At 39.0% G+C, this 27,978-nt stretch overlaps 1 protein-coding gene across 1 annotated transcript in view; it reads right to left on the bottom strand.

Annotated features, from left to right (window-relative positions):
* The window catches only part of SLCO5A1 (solute carrier organic anion transporter family member 5A1), a 104,460-nt gene that overhangs the window by 11,614 nt on the left and 64,868 nt on the right, over positions 1-27,978 (bottom strand). The window contains exons 6-8 of the mRNA XM_006731674.3: positions 15,605-15,803; positions 2,320-2,479; positions 28-269 (exon numbers count right to left, since the gene is read on the bottom strand). Of these exons, the coding sequence (XP_006731737.3) occupies positions 28-269; positions 2,320-2,479; positions 15,605-15,803 (601 nt within the window). The remainder of the gene's footprint in view (positions 1-27; positions 270-2,319; positions 2,480-15,604; positions 15,804-27,978) is intronic.

Here is a 27,978-nt window from a genome sequence, read left to right on the forward strand (position 1 = left end):
GCTTGGAATGTTGAGTTCGGTTCTCACCTGAGTGTTACTATGATGGCTGATGGTTGGGCACATGCTGTGATGAAGGTGACAATGAAGAGAAAAATTAAGAATGGGATAAGGGTATTGCAGGCCCGTTTGCACTTCCCGGACACAGCATAGCCGTTTTCGTTGAGATAGGTTTTGACAATAACCACACGGAGCTGACTGCGCTGTCCGACTGTAGGTGGAGTGATCACTTGCCGGCTTTGGACACACGTGCATTCTGTGTAGTTCCTTATCTAAGGGATAACAAAGATCGGTTGTGAGCCAAGCTAAAGCATAGGAAAATTAAGACAAAGTTAAAAGCCCTAAAATAGCTCTAGTATTTAAACATGCATAATATTTTGCTGAGTGAAATAAGTCAATCAGAGAAAGCCAATTATCATATGGCTTCACTCACATGTGGAATATGAGAAACAAAACAGAGGATTATAGGGGAAGGGAGGGAAAGCTTAATGGGAAGAAATCAGAGAGGGAGACAAACCATGAGAGACTCTTAAGTCTAGGAAACAAACTGAGGGTTGCTGGAGGGGTGGTGGGTGGGCGGATGGGGTAACTGGGTGATGGGCATTAAGGAGGGCACGTGATGTGATGAGCACTGGGTGTTATACGCAACTGATGAATCACTGACCTCTACATTGGAAACTAATGATGTACTATGTGTTGGCTAGTTTAATTTAAATTTAAAAAAATATACATAATATTTAACGGAAAATACAGCCTCATTGCTAACAGTAAGGATCCAAAGTGTGCATCCAACAGTGTCTGCTTAGCCAAATCGTTTAAACCTAAACTTTTATAAGGAGCTTTCAACACTGTTCTAGAGCGTTCACATTCCATATGCTCATTTTGGTCACAGCTATATGCTGTTGTAATTCTTGGGCTCTCTGATTAGAGAAGCCCCTCAAAAACAGGAACTAAGCTTTCTGTTTATTTGTGCCTACCAGAGCACCTAGCATCAGCCTGCCTGGACGCAGTGTAGGACCTAAAGTAAATATTTGTTAAATAAATGCAGAGAATCCACAATGCAGCCATGACAGCTCCAGGGCCAGGACCAGTGAACATATCATTGGCTGTTTCATTTGAAAAAAGCTAATTCAAGGAACTAAAAAGGTATTTCAAATAAAAGCAACCAATTAATCTTTCTGCCTGTTATGTTGTTTTTACTGAACAGACATCAGCTGAACTCACTGTCATTGTGAGCTCTCAGCCACTTAGAGAAGCAGTAGCAACAAATATAAGGATGGGGTGCCATTTGGCCTTCTGTCCTCCAGGGACTGCTGGCCTCTTTTTAGGAATGAGGGCTGTGCATTAGAGGACTTGGTTGGTCACTCCCGGGGAAGGACTTAGCCACTAAGAACAGATCTTGTTGTCTCTTCCAACTTGGTCACACACTGGTGTGGGTGGTGATCCCAATTATATAATGGGTAGCCAGCAACAGGATTTCTCAATTTATCAGTATAGCTTAAAACTCAGAAATCAAATGACAATCCCAAAACATACAGTCAACGGTCTAATCCCTTAACACCTACACAGTACAAGCCAATGCACCTTAACCTTTTTAATTAAAGCAGCCTCCTACAATCTGTTCTTATGCAAAGAATGAGACCAGGCTCAGTAAAGAACTGAGTAGAATATGAAAACCTCCCACAGTATTACAGCCTATTTATAATTCACAGGGAAGGGAATTCTCAAAATAGCCTATTCTTGAACTGACAGAAATATCTTTACTCTGAAAGTTGAAAGATAGAAAGAAAGAAAGAAAGACAGAGAGAGGGAGAGAGAGGGAGGGAGGGAGGAAGAAGGGAAGAAAGGAAGGAGGGAAGGAAGGAAAGGGTGAGCTTGAACTGATAATATATGAAAAATGGCCATTGCTCATCTTCACAGACTCTGATCAGGGAAGGTGCTCTCCTATTCTCTTCTATCGGCACCAAAATGTGGTCATCTTGACCTTCAAATACATCACAAGGGCCCTGGCAGAGCAAGAAATGGGAGGCCTAGCCCTCAACCCTATCACGTTTCACTGAGTTGGCACAGAATGTAAAGTGGGAGAGGGCTGATGTGGAACTAAATCACTGCACCCACATTCTGCAATCGTCCCTGGGGGGAAAAATGATAGCATTGCATAATTCTCTTTCCTCTGGCTCTTTGTCAGGATGTATTTTGTAGGTTATTTGAAGTTTCTTGAAAAGAGGGACTGAAGCCACATGTTAGCATATGAATCCTAACACGTCCTTGTCACAGGATGTTGGATCAACAACAGTACCAGAACTTATGAAATGTACTCACCCCAGTGCTAAGATTACCACTGTTAACACAGCCAGCCAGGCAAGGGTTAAAGTATGTAATTCCATCTGATCCACAGACTGGCTCATACTCATGTATTTTACAACCACAATTAACATTGCAGCTTCCTGTCAGGTTCCTGTGGGGCATGGTAAGAGAAGGTCTAGAGAGAAAAAAGCAGGTCATGAGTAACATTTACTAAAATAAAACTCTAAAGAAAGTTCTCGATGTTAAGTAATTTGTCCAGTTTAGAGAAGCTAGTCCCATTAAATCAAAGCTATGGTACTGTAAAGTAACCACCTTGGATAATTTTCATGACTTTTAAACAAAGCATAAAAAAACATGTTTCAATCTTCCGGTACTATAAATTCAAGACTTCCGTATGAAATTATCTATCATGTCTTAAATCTACCTTCCATCTTGGTGCTACAGATCTGGGCTCAGCAGTTCTAACCACTACTCACTTATTATAGACATTAAGCTCTCTGTCTTAACAAATCCAGGCCTTGATTTCTTTAACTATAAAAGAGAGGAACTACTTTTCTGTGCCAAATCAGTAACACCATTAGGAGGGCACAAACAAAATCCATCCATCACAGTTGTCAACACAGGTTCCTCTGACCAAAAACTTTAATTGTTCTGGAATAAATTATCAAAGAAAGATATGGGACTCTAGAAACTGAGTCAGAAGTGATTTTCAAAGAAGATCAGAAGCAATTGATTTAATAAAGATTGGGTGGCAAGCTTGCTCCTTTTCCCTTTTTTGTTCATTTGGTTTCCCTGTGGCTGGTTTTCTTGAAGCCTCAATGATTGCGGGAATGATTGCGGGGCATGTCATCCCATCTCTCATAGTTTCTTTTTCTTTAAAACCAGCAAGTGGTACGTTTACTTAAAGTAATATATAATAATCAAACAGACCATGGTTTAACATAAGTTATAATGTCCACCATGGGGCCATGACAGCTGGGTAAGGACACAGTTGCTCTCAAATGTCTCAGGACACAATTGCTCTCAAATGTCTCTCTCTGTCTCTGTCTCTCTGTCTCTGCCTCTGTCTCACTCTGTCTTGTGCATGTGTGCACGGGCACGTGTGTGCGCGCATGCACACACACACACACACGCACACAAAGTATGTCAAATCACGCCACTCAAAGACCTAAAGAATACTTGGACGTCCCCATCTGACATACTTCTGAAGGTCACTGTAAATCAAAGAGGAGCCCCCTAACTATCTTTCTGCCTCCCCTTAAGTGTCTCCCTATTAAGAAACATGACAAGTGGGTATCCATGCATCTTATGCTCAAGTCACATGGATTAAAAGAATATGATTCATGTAGCAGATACCTTTTTAGCAAAATATACTAATCAACTAGAAAAAATTGATATCTTTCTCATAATATCTTAATCACTATCAATTTATCTCAACCTTCAAGAAGACTTCAATTAGAATGTTTCTTTTTGATTCCACTTAAATTCTTGGCTTCATATTAAAATGCTTCCCTGGCTATATATAGTTGTTCAATTTCAGGTTTATAATTATTATTATTATCATCATAATCATTGTTATCATTTAAAACTAACATTTACGGAGCCCTATTTTTACTCCAGGAATTGTGCACTGAGATCTCTATATAAATTACCTCATTTATTCGTCATGAGAATTAAAATTATTATGACTGTGCTTTCATCTTTTAGATGAGAAAATTGAATATTGGAGAGGATAGATACTGTCAAAGTTCACAAAGCTAGTAAGAGCCAAAAATAGATTGAATCATATACATATATCTAGAAATGAACTGTAAGCCTATTAATAAAAGTAGCTAGGATAATCCAGAGACACACATACCTAACATCTCTTATAAACTGTTTGTCCTCTACTTTTTAGGAATTTCTTTTAAAATTAGTAATGTCTATAATAAATAAAAGATCCTGAATGGAACCAAAAGCTTTAAACAATGGGAGAAAACTCTGTAGGTTAAGCTGTCTGTGAGACACAGAAGAGGAGATGAATGGTTTCATTAAAGAATTTAGAAATGATGTGGCCAGAAATGCTAGGTACCAGGAGAGCTGGTAGTAGAGTATATCTAAATACACCATGTGGCAGGAGCAGGAGTGTTGACAAAGAGGATGAAGTGCATTTTGGGAAAATTGCAGCAAAGGTCTGAATTAACAGGCTATATTCAATTTCTGTGGTGTTAGCACTTCGGGTCAATAAAACCATATTGAGACAAGTAACTTCAGGGAAAAATCCCAATCTCTGAGATTGTGGACTTGGTTGAAATTGGTGGATCACTCCATCCAACAGTCCCTGCCAAACACAGAAAACTGAGAAAATGCTTCCTCGTCACTTCACAGCTCAAGAAATCATCCCTGGAAAAGTTCTGGCCCAGTAATTCAAGTCAGAAGTAATTTCAACCAGAAGATGATATAATAGATCTTAGTTTTAAGTTCAAAGAGATGACACTTGATAAATGAAAGATAATAAAGCTAGCATTATTAAATGATTAATCAAGACTCAGTACCATTGAACAATTCTGTACATGGACATCAGATTTAACCCCATTTTTAAAAATTACTTGAAGAAAAGGTAAAAAGGTAAAGGGCAAAGAACTCACATTATGCAATGTGTTTATATAAAATCTTATTTAAGCCACAGTGTTCCCAGTAAATCCTGACTCTTACAGCTATGAGATGATTCTGACATGCCTGTGTGAAATACAGACACACAGGGGAAGCAAAACACACTTCATAATTACAACTGCAGGGAGGGGCGCCTGGGTGGCTCAGTTGGTTAAGCGTCCGACTCTTGATTTGGCTCAGGCCATGATCTAAGGGTTGTGAGATTGAGTCCCACATCAGATACTGTGCTGGGTGTGGAACCTGCTTGAGATTTTCTCTCTCCCTCTGCCCTTCAAGCTCCCCTCCCCTTCTTTAAAAAAAAAAAAAGAGAGAGAAAATGCAAAACAAAACAAACAAACAAAAAGCTGCAGGGTAATAGTGGGTGCTGGGAATATAATTACTTGAGTTGGGAATGAGCCAGGATATTAACCAGAGTGCCTAGGATCTTTCATTATGAAAAATCATCAGATTCTCAAATCTGAATTTTTTTCAATTTTATTGTATTGTGGTTAGAACACTTAACATGAGATCTACCCTCTTACCAAATTTTAAGTGTACAATACAGTGGTATACAGCAGATCCCTAGAGCTTATTCATCTTGGTTGACTGAAACTTGATGACCATTGATTAGTCACTCCCACTTCCTCAAGCCACCATTCCACCTTAACTATTTTAGATACCTCATATAAATGAATCATTCTGTATCTGTCATTCTGTAACTGGCTTATTTCACCTAGCATCTGGGCTCATCCATTCATCCCATATTGCAAAATTTCTTTCTTTTTTAAGGCCGAATCGTATTCCATTGTATGTATACACTACATTCTCTTTATCCATTCATCTGTCGATGGATGCATAGGTTGTTTCCACATCTTGGCTGTAAGATCTGAATTTGCTAGGGGAATGACTAACAACATGTCAGGTTCATTCTGCAAAAAGACTGACTCCATTTTAGCTCAACAGGAAAAGTTCATCTTTCTAAAACATCTCAATCCTATCCCATATCAGGTATTCAGGTGCCTCTTGAGCACTTGATACTAATTCAATGATGGATCGTCATGAAGATTCACCCTGCTGGTGAACCTGGGCTTCTCAGACAAGCTTTAATAAATGGAGATGACTTATTTACTGTGCTTGCTTCTTTGTGTTTTTTTTTCTTCTTTCAGAATATTTTAAAAATGAAAAACATTGCATTCAGAATCAGAGAAACCTGGGTTCAAATTCTAGTTCTACCATTTTCTGACTGTGTGACTCAGCAAGTTATTTAATATTTCTGAGGTTCTTTCTCTTATTTCAATTGAGAAAAAAAATACCATTTTAAATAGTTATTTATCAATTGCTTATTATGTATGGGTTTTATCCTATTTTATCCTTTCTATATTTCTGAGAGATTGGTACTGTTTCTAACCCATCTTAATGATGAGGGAATAGAGGCACAGCGGGTAAGGAATGTGCTGAGTACGTTGTTCAATTCTCACAGCAGTTCAACAAGATAGTATCTATCGGTATCTTCACCTTAAAGATGTGGAAACCAAGCACAAAAAGGTTAACGAATGTGCCCATACTCACACAGCTAGCACGTGGCAAGGCCTTGGTGAAAATCCAGGGTGACCTGAGAGCCACTGGGCAAAAGCAGTGGGTGTTCAGAACACAGCACTATGCCTGTAACTCAGCTGCACCAAATATGAGGAAATGGGCACCACTGGCAGAAACAGAGGCAGTCTCTGTGGCTCTCTTGGTCAGGAGGTGGTGTGTGACTTAGAGCTGTGTCTATATGAAATACATAATGTAAAACGGCACCTGAGTTTTGTTTTCAGGAAGAACATAAACTCTGAAATAGATAATCTGGGTTTCCTTCAGTTCTACTCCTTATTAACTGATGACGTTGGGCCAATCACTTCATCTCCAAGCCCAGTTTCTTTAATTAAAACGTGTGGGCAATAATACACGCAGTAATGTTGTAAGCATTATATATAAAAGATATACATAAACCAGTGCCCACTACCATACCTGAGCCAAACAGATGCCTCACAAAGACTCCCTTCTTCACCGCCACTCCCTTTATCTCTCTCTCTATTGGCTTTAAAGAAGGAAAAAAAAAATCCCATATGCAAGCCTCAAAATCATACAGAACGAAAACAGTTTTTCCTTAACAGGCCAACTCATACTGATGAGCAGGTTGTACAGTGCACAAGAGCACCCAGCCAAAAGAGCAGGGAGAGGCTGAAATGTAGCCCACACCTTGCTGGGAGAAAGGGTCCCCTTATTCTTCACACAAATAGAACCACCACTCTAAAAGTGCCAAGCCTGTGCATCTACACCTCCCAAAAGTGTTTATACAAATTCAATTTTAGTATACTATCTAATATTAGTATACTATCTTCCTAGAAGTATTTTTTTTTTAAGATTTTATTTATTTATTTGAGAGAAAGAGAGAGAGACAGAGAAACAGCATGAGAGGGGAGAGGGTCAGAGGGAGAAGCAGGCTCCCCGCTGAGCTGGGAGCCCAATGTGGGACTCGATCCCAGGACTCCGGGATCATGACCTGAGCCGAAGGCAGTTGCTTAACCAACTGAGCCACCCAGGCGCCCTTCCTAGAAGTATTTTGGAAGCTAGAGGAATTCTCCAAGGAAAGTGGGTTTTTTTATTTTGCTAATTTATAAACTCTGATGAAGTCAGGTTGCAAATACTGGAATGAATGGATCCTTGAAGCAGCCTAAAGCACACCTAATCAAGTTTTTCTTCATTGAATACAGTTAAATGAGAAAAGTATACCATAAATCATGGATTTAGATAAGTAAGACATTTATTTTCACCAAGTTCTTACAAATTCAGCATCACTAGATGAATAACATCCCTGTACAGAGGTAGATGTCAGACATTCATTCGTCTTTTAAAGAAGAAAAGGGAGTTTAAAGAAGAAAAGCTTTGTATGATCTAGAAGAGAAGGGAGAAGAGACAAGAAACTAACTTTTTCAGCACGTACTACATGCTGGACACTGTGCTAGGAAATATCAGAAAACTTCCCTAATACAATCCTCAAAATCAAAACTACAAACATTTATTTAAAATGTTAGAATGCTTCAAACTGGAGGTTGAGGATGGAGGAAAGAGACGCTGACTTCTCATTTTTTACCCTTCTGCAGGTAAAACATGTGTTTTACTTTAATTATGCTTGTAACCAGGTGTGACTGACATTATCACCAATTTAACAATGAGGAAACCAATACTCAACAATATTCAGCGATTTTCTTGCAAGGTCACACAGCTAAAAAATTGATGGCTCTGGTACTTTTCTTTGAAAATAAAACCATCTTTGACAAAGGAGTTTGGGGGGAGAGGGGAGAGGAGGTCAAGAAGTTCTTTCTTGGGACCTCTGTTTTCTCACTAACACAGAATCTGGGATGCCCAACAAGAAAAACAAGACTAAGATAAAATACTTGAAGAAAAGAATTTTTAAAAATGCAACCATCATGGGGCATAGGAAAGGAAGCTGAGTAGGGCCAAGAAATGGATTGCTCAGCAAAGATGAGGGCCTGCTAAGATTGGAACTCATAAATTTGTAATGGAGCCAATCAGCACAATTATATAATTTTTGCCCATAATGCTGGAGAGTCCAGAATCAGTTGATTCAGGATTGGCAAGACAGATATGGTACTAAGCAAGGGCTTTAAAGTCTTGAAGGGACTTGCAGTTTAAAAGCAGGTAAGACAATGAGTCTGCCTTCCCTCCCTGCTGAGTATGCACTTAAAATTAAAGCAAGTAAGATTAAAAGGAATAAAGCTAGCAAAGAGGAATGGAAAGAGTGACACCAAACTTCATGAAAATAGCAAGTGGATAGGCATAAGTTTATGTGATGAGCAGATCCCACCTTGGAGAAGAGCCAACCTGCCCCATGCACCCTCCGCAAGGCTCCACAAGGTTCTGAGCTTAAAGTCATCAGATGTGGCAGAAGCCAAAGGTGAGGATCAAGCTGAGGTTTGAGGGAGAGAAAATGGTATCGGTGGGCCCTTCCTTTCTCATATTCACTCACCTCCACCCCCACATCAGAGCCCAGACAGTCTCTGGAAAGCTCTTCTCTAAAGAGATTGGAAGAAATTAAAATATCAAGCTTCTACTCTAGATGTTGACAAATGAGAATAAAACTCCCTCATTTTTGTATGGGGGTGAGGGTGGGGCACATAACCTGAAAGGTGCTAGACTGAGTCTTGTCAACCTGTAAAGCCCAGAATAAACAGAAAAACTGACCCTTAACATCAAATGGCAAAATGTGAGGCATAAAAACAAGGTAAAGAAAAAAAAATCTAATTATATACACAGATCTGAGAAGATATTACTCCTTAAAAAGACATCAGAATGTTATGAAAAGGGAATACTCAGAATACAACAAAGAAAAAAGTTATTCTTGAAATAAAAAGAATTTTACATAAAGAATGGAAAACAAAGTATGGAGGAATCTCTCATAGCAAAGGACATAGGAAATATGAGAGAACAAACTACACATACAGGCAACCAGTCTGTTAGTTCCAACATCGGATTAGCAGGAGTCCTGATGAGCGCATGGAAAACGGAGAAAGTGAGTAAAGCTATAGCAGAAGAAAACTTCTCTGGGATCAAGAAGATAGACATGTTATATTAAGATGGATCAGAGGGTGCCTAACATAATGAAGGAACAAAGCCCCGGGCCAAGACATTCATTCATCCATTCCTTCCTTCATACAACAAACGTCCTGAATTGCTTCAGATGATGGGGATGCAACTATTATGGAGACCACTATAGTAATTGTTCTTGAGGAGCTCATATTTTAGAAACAGGAGGCATGAGCAGAGGAAATAATTAAATGAGGTAATTTCAACTAATGATAAGTGCTATGAGGAGACTAAGGAGGAGTGATGAGATAAAGAATGAGGGAAGAGGGTGCCTGGGTGGCTCAGTCGGTTAAGCGTCTGCCTTCGGCTCAGGTCATGATCCCAGGGTCCTGGGATCGAGTCCCGCATTGGGCTCCCTATTCAGCAAGGAGCCTGCTTCTCCCTCTGCCCCTCCCCCTCACTCGTGCTCCCTCTCTCTCCCTCCCTCCTTCTCTCCCTCGCAAAAATAAATAAATAAAATCTTTAAAAAAAAGAATGAGGGGAGAGTGGGCTCTCTTCAATTGGGCAGGGAGGGGCAGCCTCTCTGAGAAAGTGACACTGGAAGGGCCCAGCTAAGACAAAATCAGAGGGGAAAGCATTCCTTATGAAATCTCAGAGCACCTTGAATAAAAAATTTCCTAAAAACTTCCAAATAAAGTTGGCCACAGACAAATGAGAGCTAGGACTGGAGTTAAATTTCTTATCAGCAACATTAGATATGGCTTCAAAGTTCTCAGAAAGGTAATTTTTAACCTATAATTCTATGTCCACTCAAACTATCCTTTAAGTGAGAGAAGAATAAAGACACTAATACACTGACAGGCTCAGAAAATTTTACTCCCAAGTACTCTTTCCTCTGACGGTATTTGGGTATTTTTCTCTAGCAAAACAAGGAGTTAACAAATAAATAAACAAACAAAAATTAGTGGATACAATTGAGATCTATGAAAGGAAGTTCCAGGATATAAATTATGCCTAGAGAGCCACTAGTCCAACTGAAGCAAGATTATGGAAAAAGAAGAACTCAATAAAACAAAGTAGATGTTGAAAACTTAAAAAATATACATGAGCATGGGAAAGGCCAGTAGTCAGGGAAAGAACAGGCCGTTTGAACTGAGGGACAGACAACACAAGAAATAGTGTGGTCCAAATATGATACAGTTTTAAGCAGATGCCCATCCCCACCCTAGATAATGGGTGACTACTCTTTCCTCCACCTCTCTATTTTCTGGAGAAAATGAACCAAAGGCTCTGGACTTAAGAGCATCACACATAAAGGAGCCCTTTGGTGAGACGCTAGAATGGTGGCAGGGGAATTAGGTAAAACTCTACAGAATGAACAGAAGGACCCAGGCTCTTTCTCATCACCAGCCCACACTCCCAGCTCTAGAATGACAGCAGGTAGGCTAACAACCCTGAACCCACCCCAATACAGCCACAGCCAAGAGACAGGAGAATCCTGCTCCTGAGGAGCCAAAGCACCCCAGAGGTAAGACCTTGGGTTCTGACACCTAGCACCCCAATGAAAATGCCAGTTCCAGCCCTCCCGTTACCGACAGGGAGATCAACCAAATGACAAGCTCTGCCATCAGACACAGAGCACCTACTCAGCTTCTTAAATTCGTGTTCTTCAACACTAAGAGAAAGCTAAGGATCACCAAAATGTAAAGGAAATTTCCAACATAATTGAGACAGCAAAATAAATAGACAGCAGGTATTCAGAGGACATAGACAATTCAGGAAGGAAAAGAAACTCTCAATCATGCTGGAGAAGTAACTGAAGATATTCCACCCATGAAGCAAGAGGACTAGAAGCAAGAAACCATCAAAAATCAACAACAACAAAATGTGGAAATTAAAAATACAATATCCAAAATAAAGATTCAGCAGAAGACTGAAAAAATAAAGCTGAAGAAACCTTTCCAAAAAGTAGGACAAAAAATGAGATAAAATAGATGATAAAGAATAAGTAGAGGACCAATGAAGGAGAGAGAAGAGAAAAAGCAGTGAGAAAAAAAAATAACAAAATTTAAATTAAAAAAAAAAATGGAACTAAAGGACACAGTTTCCAGACAATAAAGCTAAGTGCTCAGGAGAGGGGGGAAAAAAATTCCAAAGTATATATCATGGTGAAATTCAGGAATACCAGGCATAAATTGGAAGCTCCTAGAAAGGAAAAATAGGGCAGATATGAAAGACTGGCAAAAAGAAAGGCCAGACTTCCCACAAACAGCATGAAAAATCAGATGATAATGGAGTAATAACTTCAAAATTCTGAGTGAAAATGATTCATCCAATCTAAAATTCTTTACCCATTCAAGTTGACAGTCAAATATGATAGTTTTTTAAAGCTATTTCATGGAAAATCTTCAAAAACAAAAAAGTGACAGCCTGTCTAGCCTTCTTCTAGCTACTGGAGGATGTTCTCTCACAAAATGAGGGAGGAGCCAAAAAAGAGGCATCCACGGAGCCCAGAGAACAAAGGTGACAGCTGGGCAGCAGGACCAGAGAGCATTGTGTCCAGATTAGAGCATGGGCACCAGGGCTCCGATTTAGAAGACTCCAAGGGCTGGAAAGTGGAATCATGAGTTCATCAGACAGGTGAAACATCACAGTGAGATCTTTTGAGCCCTCAGAGACTATGGGAAGCCAGACACACATTCAGAGAAAACAAAGATAATGAAAATAAGACAATCACAAATTCCAGGAAAATCAATGCTGTACAAAAGAGGAAATCTCCTCATGACACACTACTTGTGTCTCAGCTGTTAATAACACTGACATAATCAAACACAAGAAATATCAAAGAAGGATTTGACCACAATATATGAAAAGAAAGCTGCACTCCTCATTTACTAAGATAGGAAGTCATAAATAATGTCCCAGTTTGGTTAATTTATACATTATGTCTTAAAAATATAGAGGTGAATACCAGAAGAGACAGCTAAGAAGAATTTAAAATTATTGCCCTAGGAAGCAGGATTGGTCAGGAAACTGTTGGTTTTTTGCTTCTAACTTCTTAATTCTATTTGTTTTCCAACTGTAATAAAAATAATTCGATAGAAGTGGAAATTATTCTTAATTTATTAGTGATGACTGATAACAAGAGCTAACTTTCAGTGAGCACTTACTGTTGGCCAGGCATCGAGCTGAGAGCTTTACACGTTACTCATACTATCCTTGCCTGTAGCTTCTCAAGTGATTCTTATTGCTATAGACTAAATATTTGGGTCCCTGCAACATCCATAGGTTGAAAACGAACCCCCAGTGTGATGGTATTTGGAGGCTGGGCCTTTGGGAAGTGATTAGGTCATGAGGGTGGAGCCCTCATGAATGGGATCGGTGCCCTTATAAGAGGAACTCTAGAGAGATGCCTCACCCCTGCCACCACGTGAGGACACAGGGAAAAAGATGGCCACTTATGAACCAGGAAGTGGAGCCTCACAAGACACCAAATCCGCAGGTACCTTGATCCTCAACTGCAGAACTGTGAGTAATAAACTTCTGTTGTTTCTAAGCCACCCAGTCTATACTATTCTATTTCAGTAGCCCGAAGGGGGACTAAGACACTATTATCATCACCCTATTTTACAGATGAGGATACTGAGGCTTACAGTTAAGTAAGTGGCCAAGCAGGGTGAAGATGCAAAATCAGATTTAACTCAGGAATCTGGGCTCCTAGTCTATACCGCCCTTAAATTTTTAAACACATTATTTCCTATGCCATTCTGTTAGGCACTAAAAGAAGCTATGTATCAGTACATGCATCACCCAGACACACATCTACTGATGAAAAAAAGATTCTTGAGACAAGTGACCATATTCTGTCATCTACATAAGCTCTGATTGGCAGTTCCTCTTTTTTTTTTTTCCCTGATGTTCTAGGTTGGCTAAGTGAAATTAAAGCTTTTCTTTTTCAAATTTCAAGTGGAATATTTTATAAGATAAAACTCCACTAAAAATCAAAAGGAAACTGTGCTTGTTGACAGCAAACACCAAAATCTAGGCACTGGAGTTCTGTCCAATGAGCAGATCCTAACAAACCCAAATGTATAAAAGTTATGGTTTTCTTAACACTCCAAGAAGAATTTTCCACCTTCTTTTAGAAAGCATGTAGGAAATTGATCCTCAGATCCACTGCTGGTGAAGGGGCAAATTAATACAACACCTGGGGAGTAAATTTGGCAAAATTCATTGCAATCTCATTTCTGGAAATTTATCCTACAAATACATGGCACACAGGAGAAGTGACATACGCATGAAGTTATTTATTGCAGCATGATTTTTAACGACTAAAGATGGGAAACTGCCTTTCAAATGGGGACTGGTTAACTTACAAATAGAATTAAATGGAATGTTACAGGCAGTTAAAAGGAGTGTTTAAAGCAATGTCCACAATAGCCAAACTATGGAAAGAGCCCAGATGTCCATCAACAGATGAAGGGATAAAGAAGATGTGATATATATATATACAATGGAATATTACTCAGCCATCAAAAAAATGAAATCTTACCATTTGCAACGACATGAATGGAGCCAGAGGGTATTATACTAAGCGAAATAAGTCAATCAGAGAAAGACAAAAACCATATGATTTCACTCATATGTGGAATTTAAGAAACAAAACAGAGGATCATAGGGGAAGGGAGGGAAAAATAAAATAGGACGAAATCAGAGAGGGAGACAAACCATGACAGACTCTTAATCACAGGAAACAAACAGGGTTGCTAGAGGGGAGGGGGGCGGGGGAAGGGATAGGTGGGTGATGGGCATTAAAAAGGGCATGTAATGTAATGAGCACTGGGTGTTATATGCAACTGATGAATCACTGAACTCTACCTCTGAAACTAATATTACACTATATGTTAATTAATTGAATTTAAATAAAATAAAAAAATTTTTTTTAAAAGGAGTGCTTAGGGCACCTGGGTGGCTCAGTTGGTTGAACGACTGCCTTCAATTCAAGTCCTGATCCCGGAGTTCCAGGATCAAGTCCCGAATCAGGTTCCCTGCTCATCAGGGAGTCTGCTTCTCTCTCTGACCCAACCAGACCCCCTCTCATGCTCTCTCTCTCTCTCAAATAAATGAATAAACTCTTTTTTTTTTTTTAAGGCGTGCTTAAAAGCATGGACTCTGAATTGTTTGGGGTTAAGTCTGGATTAAGTTCTATGTAACATGCAGCATAGTCACCCTGGGTCACAAAATCCTCAATTTTCAAGGATTTTGTCAACTGTTTGTTTAGCACAGCAATTATTAAAAATTAAATTACATAAGCTTATAATTAAATAACTATTTCAAAGATAATAAATACTCAATTCATCACCTCCTAGTTATTTTACTATACTGTTACCTATGTCTTGACTACGCTATTTAGGTCTAAATACCTGTATGAGAGAAATATTATATAATGGTACGTGACTGGGCATCTCCTCCCAGCTTGGTGTTCAGTATCTTCACGTTGTTAGCTTGAAATCAGCCATGGTGGGGATATTTACACCTTCGAAATTGGCAAATGCTACAGATGGGAACTTTTTTCTTAGCCATGTGTTACATATTATCAGCATACCACCAGTATGTGTGTTCTGTACCTCAGTTTTGCCATCTGTAAAATCAAGATAATAATAGAACCTACCTGATAGAGTTGTCATGAGGATTAATGAGTTAATATATGTAAAACATTAGAAGAGTGTCAATATAAGGGTTAGCTATGCTTTGTATTATTATTATTATTGGCACAGAAAGATCTCCAAGCTATATTGTTACATTTTTTTTTTTCATTAACCCAACAAGCATTTCCTCATCTGCTGTAACCAAAATACTATGGGAAACACTCTGTGAGGCTTGAAAGGAACATTGACAAAGGAGAGACCATCGTCCCTGCCCTCCATGCATGCGTGCTCCAGCTTGGGGAGATGAAACGTGCACGGGAGACCTCCCTGGTTGGGGGAACACTAGTTCGACCCTAGGGTACCAACACAATAGGGCTTTGCACTTCATTCATGATTAGAATAACATGAAATGGCTCTTTCGAGATACTTACCCTGTTGTATAAGGGATGTTTATGCCTCCTAGGTTAATACTTTCACATCCAACAATAAATAGGGTTGAAAAACACAGTAAAGACACACCACTGCAGATCATGGCTAATTTGGCAGATTCTCTTGCACCAAGTTTCAATTTCTTTATAATGTAGCCTCCCAGGACAATACCAACACCAGCACTGGGGACAATAATAACACCTAGAGAGAAGAAGGGAAGGACAGGATTAAGTGAAGTTACATATACTATAATTTGTTTTCTAATTATTCTGTTTCTACTCATTAGTTTTAAAGTAAAAAAATTAAAAATACTGTAATCAATAAATCTTCAATGTGTATGATTTTATAGTATAATTTCTTTTCAAAGGACTCATATCCAAAATGTAAAATGACTTTTACAAAGCAATAAAATAAAGACAAGCAACCCACTAAAAAAGTGAACAAAACTTGAATGGGCCCCTCACTAAAGAGGAAATCCAGCTGGCCAATAAACATATGAAGGTGTTCACCCTCATTGCTAAGAGGGAAATACAGATTAAAACCATAGTAAAATACTACTCTACACCATTTGTGTTGATAAAAATTTAGAAGTCCGATACTACCACATGTTGGCAAAGATAGAGAGCAATGGGCACTCTACACGGCTGGTTGGGATGTAAATTGTGAAACCTACTTTGAGAAACAGTTTGCCATCATATGCATCCTGTAGATGTTGAAGATGTACGCATCCTGTAACAGGTAATTTTATTCCTGGATCTACACCCTGAAGAAACTCAAGCACACGGGGACTAAAAGAAGTGTACAAGACATTTGAAGCATCATAATAGCCAAAAACTGGAAATAAACCAAATGTCCATTACTGGATGCACTGCATGTTGTAAGTTCATGTAACAAAACGTCACTATACAGCAAGAAATATGAAGGAATATAATAACACACAACCATGAGGATGGATCATACAAATACAATATTCAACGAGAGAAGCAAAACAGAACAGAACACATGACATGACGGCATTTGTAAAAAGTTCAAGTGCAGTTAAAACTAAACGATTTGTTTAGGAATGCATATCCAGGCAGTGCAACTATGAAGGAAACCCAGGAAGTAAGTGTCATAAACCCAAGATAGTAGGGGAATAGGTGGGGCTCCTGGACTACTGAAAATACTCCATGCCATGACCTACGTAATAGTTACACAAGTGTTCACTTTATGATTATTCATTAGCTCTAAATTTTAATTAATGTATTTCTGTGTGCATTATATTTCACAGCCTTTTAAAAAAAAAAACTAAAAAACAGTTGTATTGCCTGCCCCAAGAACCTTATAATCTAAAATAGAAATACACAAATCAGAGTACAATAAAACAATTATACAAAAGGCAAGGAGAATACAGGGGAAAAAGCAAAAGCATCTGAGCCTTCCCTGGGAGAAATCAAGGAGGACTTCACAGAAGTAGCAGTATTTGTACTGAACAAAGTATGAAGAGAAAAATAAGGTTAAGACTGAAATGAGACAACTATGTCACTAGAGATCTTGGCAAGAGCAATGTTAAGGATGTTGTGAGGGAAGAAGCCAGACTGCAGTGGGTTGAGATGAGGATTTAGAAATTAGAATTCAGATTCTTTCTAGAATTTAAGCTATGAAAGGAAAAACAGATATGGGTCTAGAGTAAGAGTGGAGTCAAGGTAGAGTTAGAGCTTGGGGAGTTCGTTTGCTAAGACAGGAGAGGACTATGCATATTTATATACAGACAAAAAGGCTAAAAAGGAATGGGAGGTTGAATGTGGAGGGAAAGGTTATCTAATAATGCCAATGCAAGATCCTTGAGAAGTCAAGAGAATATGGAATTAATAGCACAGATAATCAGATTAGCACTGGATGGGGAAAGAGAGAGAGACCCCTTCATTCAGGGTGGGAACAGGATAGGGGAGAATAGGATGGGGGATAAATCAACAGGTGGGTGGTAGCTCTTCAAATTGTAGCTTTTCTGTTTCATTATTTTTACATCATTTTGCAAACATCATGTAATACATGTTGCAACAGAACACTGGGAAAGCACAGAGAAGTATGAAGGAACAAAAATCCACTGCTTACATTCTGGCATATTTCACTCTAGTCTTTTTTCCATGCTTTTTTACTTCAAGAATTGATAACATGCTATAGATTCTTTTTTTATATAGCTTTGGTTTTTATTTCTGGGTGGTTTTTTGTTTTTTGGGGGTTTTTTTCTGTATAACTGAAAACAAAACTAACTCTTAGAGGAAAGGGATATGGAGAACTTTAAATATAGCCAAGGGTTAGAATAATCATTGTAGGAAAGCAAAGTGAGTGCTAAATGAGAACATGTAATAGGCTTTGCAAATGGAGAGTCCAGTGGGTCCAGATGATATTAGATTTCAGAAGTCTGCAGCTGCACCAGTGCTCACGGTTGAATGGTTTGCTCCAGCGTGTTCAGCAACCCACGTAAAGGAGCAGAGGATTAGATTAATCTAAAATCTGAGCTTTGCCTGGCAACCAGTGTTCATTTTGTAATCCTCACCAGAGTCCTGATTTTATAAAATCAGTAATGGCCTTTTTACAGATGAGGAAATTGACAGCTCAGAGAAGTGACCAGCCCAGTAGTGCACACAAAGAAGAGAGAGTCTAAGGGAAACAGATCTCTGATTCCCAGCCCAGCGCTCTGTCCACATCACCACAGATGTCTCTTAGAACCGACAGGTCCCTGGAATCTTTTAGGTAAATTGACCAGAGCTCTGGGCTCAAATGAGCTGGTTAATAAAGTATCATCATCATTAAGGAAAAGTACACGTTATCTATACGAATCAATAGGCAAAGCTTTACCTTTAAAGTGAAAGTGATACATCCATGAAATTCTTATTTTAGTTGAACAATTTACACTGTTCTAGACCTGGGGGTAACAAACAAAACAAATCTCTATGCTCATAGCTCAAGTCCTAATTTAAAAGCAATAAGCCTTACTTGACTATGCATCCTACTTGGTATTCAACTCTTAAGAACAGGAAATTTGTCATCAGTAAATATGAGGTTATATCAATCAGAGGGAAGACCCCTTAAAATTTGCTCCAGATGTCCCCTGCACTATCCAAACAGAAATTCTGACCATTCATGATGCTAATCTGTACATCGCTCAGAACCCCAGCTTAAGTAAGAGACCCAAATGTTCCGTTGTTAGAATATTAGGCATATGGGATGGTATTGGGGAGGGGAATGGGGGACAACAGTAAAACCTTCTCACTGTCCTTTCTGGAAGCCCCTGAGTCTGGGGAAACCAGACTGTACAGAGCATGGAGGGGCTGGAAGTTGGTTTCCCACCCACCACCACACTGTTCTCTAGTCCTTCCCAACTTCCCCACTCCCTTGTGGGGAGAGGGAAATACAGGCATCATCTGCTTTTCCAAGTTCACATCACACCACTTCCGCATTTATGGAAAACCTCAGTACTTGTGTTCGCTAATTAAAATAAACCCAAAGAAGATTTTCACTTTTATGGGGTGAAAAAAACCCCACAAAGGTGACCAGTGAAAATAGCATTCAGCATTTGTTTTGCAGTGAGGGGTTACAGAGGCAGTGAAAGTGGCCCCGCCAAGCTCCTTCCCTGCCAACTATGCCCAGTGTCTCAGCATCAGGCCCCACAGCTCTGAACTGTACTTTATCTTGATTTAGTCTGCGCATCGTTAGGAAGATGTTCCAAAGGTATCAGAAAAGCCTAAGAGAGGTTGTTTCTTGAGTCTGGGAATGCTCAAAATTTTTTTCCATATAAATTATTTGTAATTGCTTCTCCACTTTATGCCATTTCAGCTTATGAAAGATTTCATTGGAACACTCGACTTTCAGATAGCAACGGAAACCTGTAAATATATACGATGGGCTCTCCCAGCAGAAGCTGCCCACCTGCCACTCGTCATGTCTGAGTTCAAATTCACCTCACTGGCCCGTGCTCATCCCTTCCCTCAGTCCCCAGAGAGCACCCCGCCTACTGCCTCCATTCCTCTGGAGCTTCTGCTCCCTATCAAGCCCCTTTCGCAGTCCTGGCAGGATGGCTCTGCAGTCCCTGAGTTTCTGTTCCTCGCGCCCTCTAGTGGATGGGACCCGTCAGGTACAAAAGGATGGGTGGGGAAAAAGCATCAAGGACTTGTGTATGAGGGGAGAGGGAAAAGGACTGAACGTGGAAAGATGGAAATACCTGGACCAAGCCCAGGGACCCAGCCTAAGGTACAGGTGGTAGAGGATAGAAGCCAAAGCAATGTCTAAGAGACAAATGCAGGTGACAGTGCAGGCCACATGGACAAATTTCCTGAATTCAAATCTCAGCTCTTTCACCTACAAACTGTGTGTCCTTGGACAAATTTCTAAATATTCCCAGGTCTCGGATTTTCTCATCTGTAAAATGTGGATACAGGGGCGCCTGGGTGGCTCAGTTGGTTAAGCGTCTGCCTTCGGTTCAGGTCATGATCCCGGGGTCCTGGGATCGAGCCCTACTTCGGGAGCCTGCTTCTCCCTCTCCCTCTGCCCCCCACTTGTGCTTGCTCGGTCTCTCTAGTGCTCTCTCTCTCAAATAAATAAATAAATAAAATCTTAAAGAAAAAATAGTATCTTCCTCATAGGTTGTTAGGTTTAAATGAATTAAGACATATAAAGTGCTTAAAACAGGGGCACCTGCCTGGTTCAGTCAGAGGAACTATGACTCTTGATTTTGGGGGTCGTGAGTTCAATCCCCATGTTGGGTGTAGGGATTACTTAAATAAATAAATAAATAAAAACTTTTAAAAAATTAAAAAAAAAATAAAGTGCTTACAACAGTGTCTGACCCCATAGTATATACTTAATAAATGTTGGTGATCATCATCATCAGAAGTATGAACATCATTATTATCTGCCTAACATGAATGAGTTTAACATTTGCACAAATAAGTATATTGGAATTAGGCAAAATTTCTATATGCTATTTTATCTATAGGATTGCATTTAAACTACTCCTAATGGCCCAACTAAACCTCTATGTGTTCTTTTTATATAAACCTTTGTTTGATATTTAGCTACCATGTGTTCTTAAACACATAAACCTCTGTTAGCTACTTAGTTACTGTGTGTATATATCTGAATCTAAAGAACTCAGGGCTGCGTTGGTTAACTGTTGACAAAGCAGAGGATCCTGCTTTACTTCCTAAATCGTCTGCCAACACCCTACTGCTTTCCAGTTGGAAATCTTTTTATGTACTTATGTGTCCAAGCAAATTGACATGTTAATTGTCCTACTTCTTCTCTTTCTCTTATATCAAACATTGTTCCATAACATTCAATTCTGACGTTTTTCCTGAGTTGCAATACTGCTTTTGCCCTTATACAGTATAGCCTCATGAAGCCAAAAGGTCTTTACGAAAAGATGATATTCACTGAGTTACCAAATATTAAAGCTACTGGTGGAATTTTTCCTCTCTACTCTAGTTTTTGTCAATATGCAGAAATGACCTGTATTGAAAATGGATACATAAAATATACATCTGCTTAATGCATGATTTGGGACACACAAAAAAACCTTGAACTAAAAAAGAGGAGGATGAAATTAGGTAACCCGCTCATCATCAAGAATGTTCTAGGCTCAGGGAAGGGAACTTCCATTGTGCCACTATTGCTTTTGTTAAGAACAACAATCTGCTTTCATGGTCAGGGATGACCCTTATCATGAGACCTGCCACTATCTGTTGTGTTTACGTCTTTCTTTCCTGCCAGACTGTAAAGTTGTTGTACGTGGCGGGGACTGTATCTTTATATCTTCATACCTTTTAGCACTCACCAGGACCTGGAAATGTATGGATGAAAGAACAAACTTTGTTATTTAGAATTTATTATATAAAAACTTCAAAGGACTTACTCATTTCAGTTTTCAATTTTTCCTGAACTAGGCTATATCTTGTTTTACAAAGAGGAAATCTAAAATCTAACTTGGGACCAAAATAAGCTGCTAACATCTGTTTAAAACCGGCAGGCCCTAAATGATGCCTGCAAAATTTCACTGTTATCAAAATTCCGGATTGAACATTATTAGCAAAAGTTTAACTGCCAAACCACTAAAGGTGACCAAGCATGTAATGTCAGTTGCCCTCTGAGAACTCTTTTCTGTTGTGAAATCACAATGGTGCAGAATGTGGTGAACTAAGAACTCAGAATCTTAGATGTCCTCAGTGCTCTTTTCCCTAAATTCACTGATCCTTTCTACGTATTTCACACCCAAAGTTTTCTTCCATTAAATTGAAAAAGAAATGGCTTGCAAACATAAGACTATAAATCAGTCAGTAAAAATATGATTGTAAGCTATTATGACTTTGAGGTTCTGCTGCTACCCTAGGGAAGGGCAGCTGGGCACGGGGGAGGCAGGAGGAAGCAGGATGGGCATCTGGAAAAGAAGGAAGTCCAGTCTGGGTCATTCTCGTTCATTCATTCTCTCTTTCTCCCTCTCCCCCTCTCTTTTTGCACACACACACGCAGGTGTAGACTCTATGCCACATACAGTATCCCAATTCATTCTCAGAATTGTATGGATTTTGAGGGGCTTTGAAACAGAAGGCGTCTTACAAACAAAAGTATCTTAGCCTAATTAAAAGCATTTTCCTTTCATAATAACTCAAAATCATGGTGCATCTTACAATTTATGGTGTCTTCAACTGGAAGGAATATAGCTTCGGGCACCTGGGTGGCTCGGTCACTTAAGCAACTGCCTTCAGCTCAGGTCATGATCCCAGGGTCCTGGGATCAAGTCCCACATCGAGCTCCCCCTGCTCAGCAGAGAGCCTGCTACTCCCTCTCCCTCTGACTGCCACTCCCCGTGCTTGTGCTTGCTCTCTCTCTCTCTTTCTCTGTCAAATAAATAAATAAATAAATAAAATCTCTAAAAAAAGGAAGGAAGGAATATAGCTTCTTTCCACATCACAGATGAGGAAATATCTCATGAGTGATAGAGCAGGGAAACAAACTCAAATTCATTTAACTTTTCCAAAGACTATGCTTCTAATCTTATGATACAAAATAAATGCTTTTCCTATCACCTAGGGTAAATTATTTTACCCTTTTAAGCTTCTACTTTTCCTTGCAAACATTTTCTTACAGGAAATAAATATCAAGGAATAAAAGAATTTTAAAAGGAGAATAAAAGAAGAGAAGGTCTTAAAAATGCAAACCTTGAGGCTAGCAAATTTTAAATGCTCTGAGAATATAAGCATGCCTTTTCACAAACTATACATAAATCCACAAAGTATCACAAAAGCACAATACATCTCTTTCTCTTTCATATCTCAATATCACCCTTGTGAAAAATGTCAGAAATCCCTTCACAAACTATGATTAGGTGTATCATTACAATGAATGTATTTATATTTTATATATATATATACATATATATATATATACTTTTATCTCTTTTATAATTCAGTGGCTGTTTTAAGGCAGGGAACAGACTGTTTTTCATTAAATCCATAATATTTCATAGCATAACATCAAGTCAAATTATAAATTAGGGGTAGCAAAGCATAGAACCATGCCCTGTTTGGCTGGATTAGGAAAAGCAGCCCACGTGTATTGAACTGAACAGCCACCAGTTCCTGAAGAGAAGCCTCTGGGCCGGATGGTTAGAGGACAAGGTGCCAGAAGCCGACCTCTCCGACCACAGCTTCCTCTTCAAGTACCTGGTGGCAGGCACAGTGTGGCTCAGATGGGACCACCTGCAGCCAACCAAAAGAGAATGCTCCAAAATTTCTAGCACAGCCTTGCTGAAATTACCAATAAAGGCTTTCAATGGGATACAAGCTTCTAAAAGCCTCCACCTCCATGACTTCATCATGAAGATATCAATATAAAGCTCCTATTTAACTCTTACTAAGGCAAAGGGGGCTCATTCACCCAGAATAACACTTTCTTCAACTCTGCCAACACAGGGAGACTCTGTATAGTAACCAGAGGGAAATATGAGATTCCCAATCTCGGGGATTCAGGGTCCCGGGAGCACTGACTGAGGAAAGGTAATAAAAAGGTACATTCAGCAGAGAAAACAACCACACTTTTCATTTCAGGTTTTTGCAAAGCTCCGGCTACAATAATACATAAAAGCAAATGCCAAGCTGCATCATGAAAGGGATTAGAAAATCAAATCAAATTAATATTTCATTTTTTATGGCTTAGAAACATTAAGTGTTTGCTGCATCTAGGCAATAAAACCCACAGAGGGCAAAAACAACTTGAAATGATGAAATGCAAAAATCAGATGTTTACTTCCATTTTTCACTGGCTCTGGGCAACTTATGGCAAAACAGCGAAAGCTTGAGCCAAATTACTGCGAAGGAGGAAAAAGCTTCTTGTAGAGGAAATTTTACAGGAGAATAATAAAGTCTTGGTAACTTTTTCAGTTATCAAAATAAGCCTCAAGCAAAGAACCTGGTGTTAAGTTACTGCACTTGGTTTCTGTTCACAGAGGCAAAGCCTACAGACGTGGGCCGGTGCCAAATGCAAACCCTCTTCCGAGGCCCTGCGGGCAAGATCCGTTTTCTGTCAGCAGTTTTCAACTTCTCCCCTTTCCATTGTTGTCCAAATCCAGCAGCTCTCGGAGCTTTCCCATTGAGATGGTTGATCGTCATTACGCCCACTAATAGCTGAGCCGCAAAAACCTGACAAAGCTATCCCTCCCCTGGGAGAAGCAAGCAGATTTTTAAAACTCTATTTATCTGAAATTTTGAGAAAAACTTCTAAACACCTAACCAGACTTGTTAAAGCGCCCTTGCCCCCCAGGAGCCAAGTGGAGATTTGCTCCTTAGAAACCATTTTAATTCTACCGATTTCTTGAGAAGAATCAGAACAGCCATTTAATAAACACAGTCAACTCAGTAATCTGAATATTCTGTTCCTCTTTTTCTTTTTTATTTACAGCTTCATTAAGCTATAATTAACAAACCATGCAATTCATCTAAAGTGTACAATTCAGGGGTGCCTGGGTGGCTCAGTTGTTAAGGATCTGCCTTCGGCTCAGGTCATGATCCCAGGGTCCTGGGATCGAGCCCCACGTCTGGCTCCTGGCTCAGTGGGGAGCCTGCTTCTCCCTCTCCCACTCCCCCTGCTTCCCTCTCCCCCTCCCCCACTTCCCTCTCTCACTGTGTCTCTCTCTGTCAAATAAATAAATAAAATCTTAAAAAAAAAATAAAGTGTACAATTCAATAATTTTCAGAGATATACAACCAATCTCACAATCATTGTTAGAACATTTTCATCACCCCCCAAAAGAAATTCTGTATGCATTACCTATCACACCCATTTCCTCCCTCAGCTCTAGACAACCACTAGTCTACTTTCAGTCTCTATGGATTTGCGTATCCTAGCCGTTTCATATAAATGAAGTCATACAATACATCTGTCCAGCTTCTGTCACTTAGCATAATGTTTTCAAGGTTCATCCGTATTGTAGCATGTATCAGTACTTCATTCCTATTTATGGCCAAATAATCCATTGTACTGATATATCACCATTTGATTTACCCATTCATTAATCGATGGGCATTTTAATGGGTTGTTCCTATTTTGGGCTATTATGAATAATGTTGCTATGAATATTCATGTTCAAGTTTTTATGCAGACATATGTTTCATTTCTCCTGGATATATGCCTAGAAATGGAATTTCTGGATCATATGGTGACTCTAGTTTGAGGAAGTGCCAAACTGTTTTCCAAAGTGGGTACACCATTTGACATTTCTGCCAACAGTGTGTGAGAGTGCCAATTTCTTCCAATCTTCAATTGTTAATATCACAGATAATATCTGATTGTAGTCATCTGAGTGGGTTTAAAGTCGTATCTCATTGTGGTTTTGATTTGCATGTCCCCGAAAATTAATGAGGTTGAGCATCTTTTCATGTGGCCATTTTATATCTTCTTTGGAGAAATATCTATTCAGATCCTTTGCCCATTTTTCAATTAGCTTATTTTTCTTTTATTATTGAGTTGTCGAATTCTTTATATATTCTAGATACAAGTCCCTTATCAGATATATATTTTACAAATATTTTCCCCTATTCTGTGGATTGTTTTTTACTTTTTTGAGGGTGTCCTTTGATGTACAGAAGTTTTAAATTTTGATGAAATCCAATTTACCTATTTTTTCCTTTGGTTGTATTGTCTAATCTAAGGTTACAAAGATTTATGCCTATATTTATTTCTAAGAGTATTAAAATTTTAGCTTCTACATTAAGGCCTTTGATCCATTTTGAGTTAATTTTTTATATATGGTGTGAGGTAGGGGTCCAACCTCGTTCTTTTGCATGTGACCAGTTGTCCCAGTAACATTTTTTGAAAAGACTATTCTTTTCTCGTTGAATGGTCTTGGCATCCTTGTCAAAATCAGTTGATCACAGATGTATGGGTTTGCTTCTGGACTCTTAATTCTATTCGATTGATATTTATGTTTGCTTTAAGTCAGTACCATACTGTCTTGATTATTGTCGCTTTTAATTAAGTTTTGGAATCAAGAAGTCTAGGTCCTCCAACTTGTCTTTATCAAAATTGTTTTGACTGTTCTGAGTTGCTTACTTTCCAAATGAATTTGTCAAATTCTATAAAGAAGCCAGCTGGATTTTTTATGGGAATTAAGTTGAATCTATCTAGGGTGCCTGGGTGGCTCAGTCGTTAAGCGTCTGCCTTCGGCTCAGGTCATGATCCCAGGGTCCTGGGATCGAGTCCCGCATCGGGCTCCCTGCTCGGCGGGAAGTCTACTTCTCCCTCTCCCACTCCCCCTGCTTGTGTTCCTGCTCTCTCTCTCTCTCTGTCAAATAAATAAATAAAATCTTTAAAAAAAAAAAAAGTTGAATCTAGGGAGTACAGCCACCTTAATAACATTAAGTGTTTTGATTCATGAACATGAGATGTCTTTCTCTTTTTTTTAGGTTTTCTTTACATTTTAAGCAATATTTTATGGTTTTTCAGAATATAAGTTTTGTACTTCTTTTATTAAATTTATTCCTAAGTATTAAATTCTTTCATGCTAATGTAAATAGAATTGTTTCCTTAGTTCCATTTTTTAATTGTTCATTGCTAGTGTATAGAAATGCTATTGATTTTTGCATGTTAATCTCGTATCTTCCAACTTCACTGAATTCGTTTACTAGTTCTAATACTTTTTTAGTGGATTCCTTTGGATCCTCTCTATACAAGATCACATAATCTGTGAATAGAGATAGTTTTACATCTTTCTTTTTAATCTGAATGCCTTTTATTTCATGGTCTTACTTAATTGCCCTGGCTAGAATCTCCAGTGCAAAGATGAATAGAAGTGATAAGAACAGACATCTTTGTCTTGTTCCTGATCTTAGGGGGAAAGCATCCAGTTTTTCATAAGTATGATGTTAGCTGTGGATTTCTTGCAGATGCCTTTTAATTCATCATGTCTTAACTTTCAATCATTTAAATAGTAGTTGAGCTAAACTTCAATTTTGTGTTATTTAAAAATGTGTTGTTGGGGGACCTCGGTTAAGCATCTGCCTCTTGGTTTTGGCTCAGGTTGTGATCTCAGGTTTGTGAGATCAAGCCCCACCTTGAGCTATGCACTTAGTGTGGACTCAGCTTAAGATTCTCTCTTTCCCTCTCCTTCTGCCCCTCCCCCTGCTCGCTCTCGCTCTCAAATAATAAATAAAATCTTTAAAAATATATATAAGATAAAAAGTTAAGTATAACTTTCAGAAAACTTACAAAATATACTATTTTTAAGATATATTTAACTTAACAGAAAGCACTTATTGAGCATCTACTGTATGTGGGGCTCTGTACTAGACTCTAGAGATAAATAGTGCATAAAGCTTACAAAAATTACTGCTCACATTGAGTTTACAATATACTGTGGGAAAAACAGATAATAAAAAAATAAACCAATAACTAAGCAAATCTTATTGAATGTTAGAAGGTGAAAGCATTACAGAGAAAAAGGTTGAGCCTAGCAAGGAAAATCAAGAGTTCTGGGAGAGGAGTTGTTTTTAAATGGGGTATACTGGGTAAGGTCTCACTGACAAGAGACCGTTTGAGCAAAAACTTGGAGGACAGGGAATGCAGCATGTACAGAGAATACACGACACCCTAATTACACACTATTTTCTACTATCCCACTAAAGTACGTTTACTGACAGTCAAAATTATTAAAGGTCACAACATTTTATAACTAGAAGAAAATTTAAAAATTAATCAACCTGCCTTGTTTTCTGAATGAAATAGTCTAAACTAAAAAACTAAGAACTTTGGGCGCCTGGGTGGCTCAGTTGGTTAAGCGACTGCCTTCGGCTCAGGTCATGATCCTGGAGTCCCTGGATCGAGTCCCGCATCGGGCTCCCTGCTC

This window comes from Leptonychotes weddellii, chromosome 4 (genome assembly GCF_054177405.1).
Source record: "Leptonychotes weddellii isolate Sample4059 chromosome 4, ASM5417740v2, whole genome shotgun sequence".
NCBI lineage: Eukaryota > Metazoa > Chordata > Mammalia > Carnivora > Phocidae > Leptonychotes > Leptonychotes weddellii.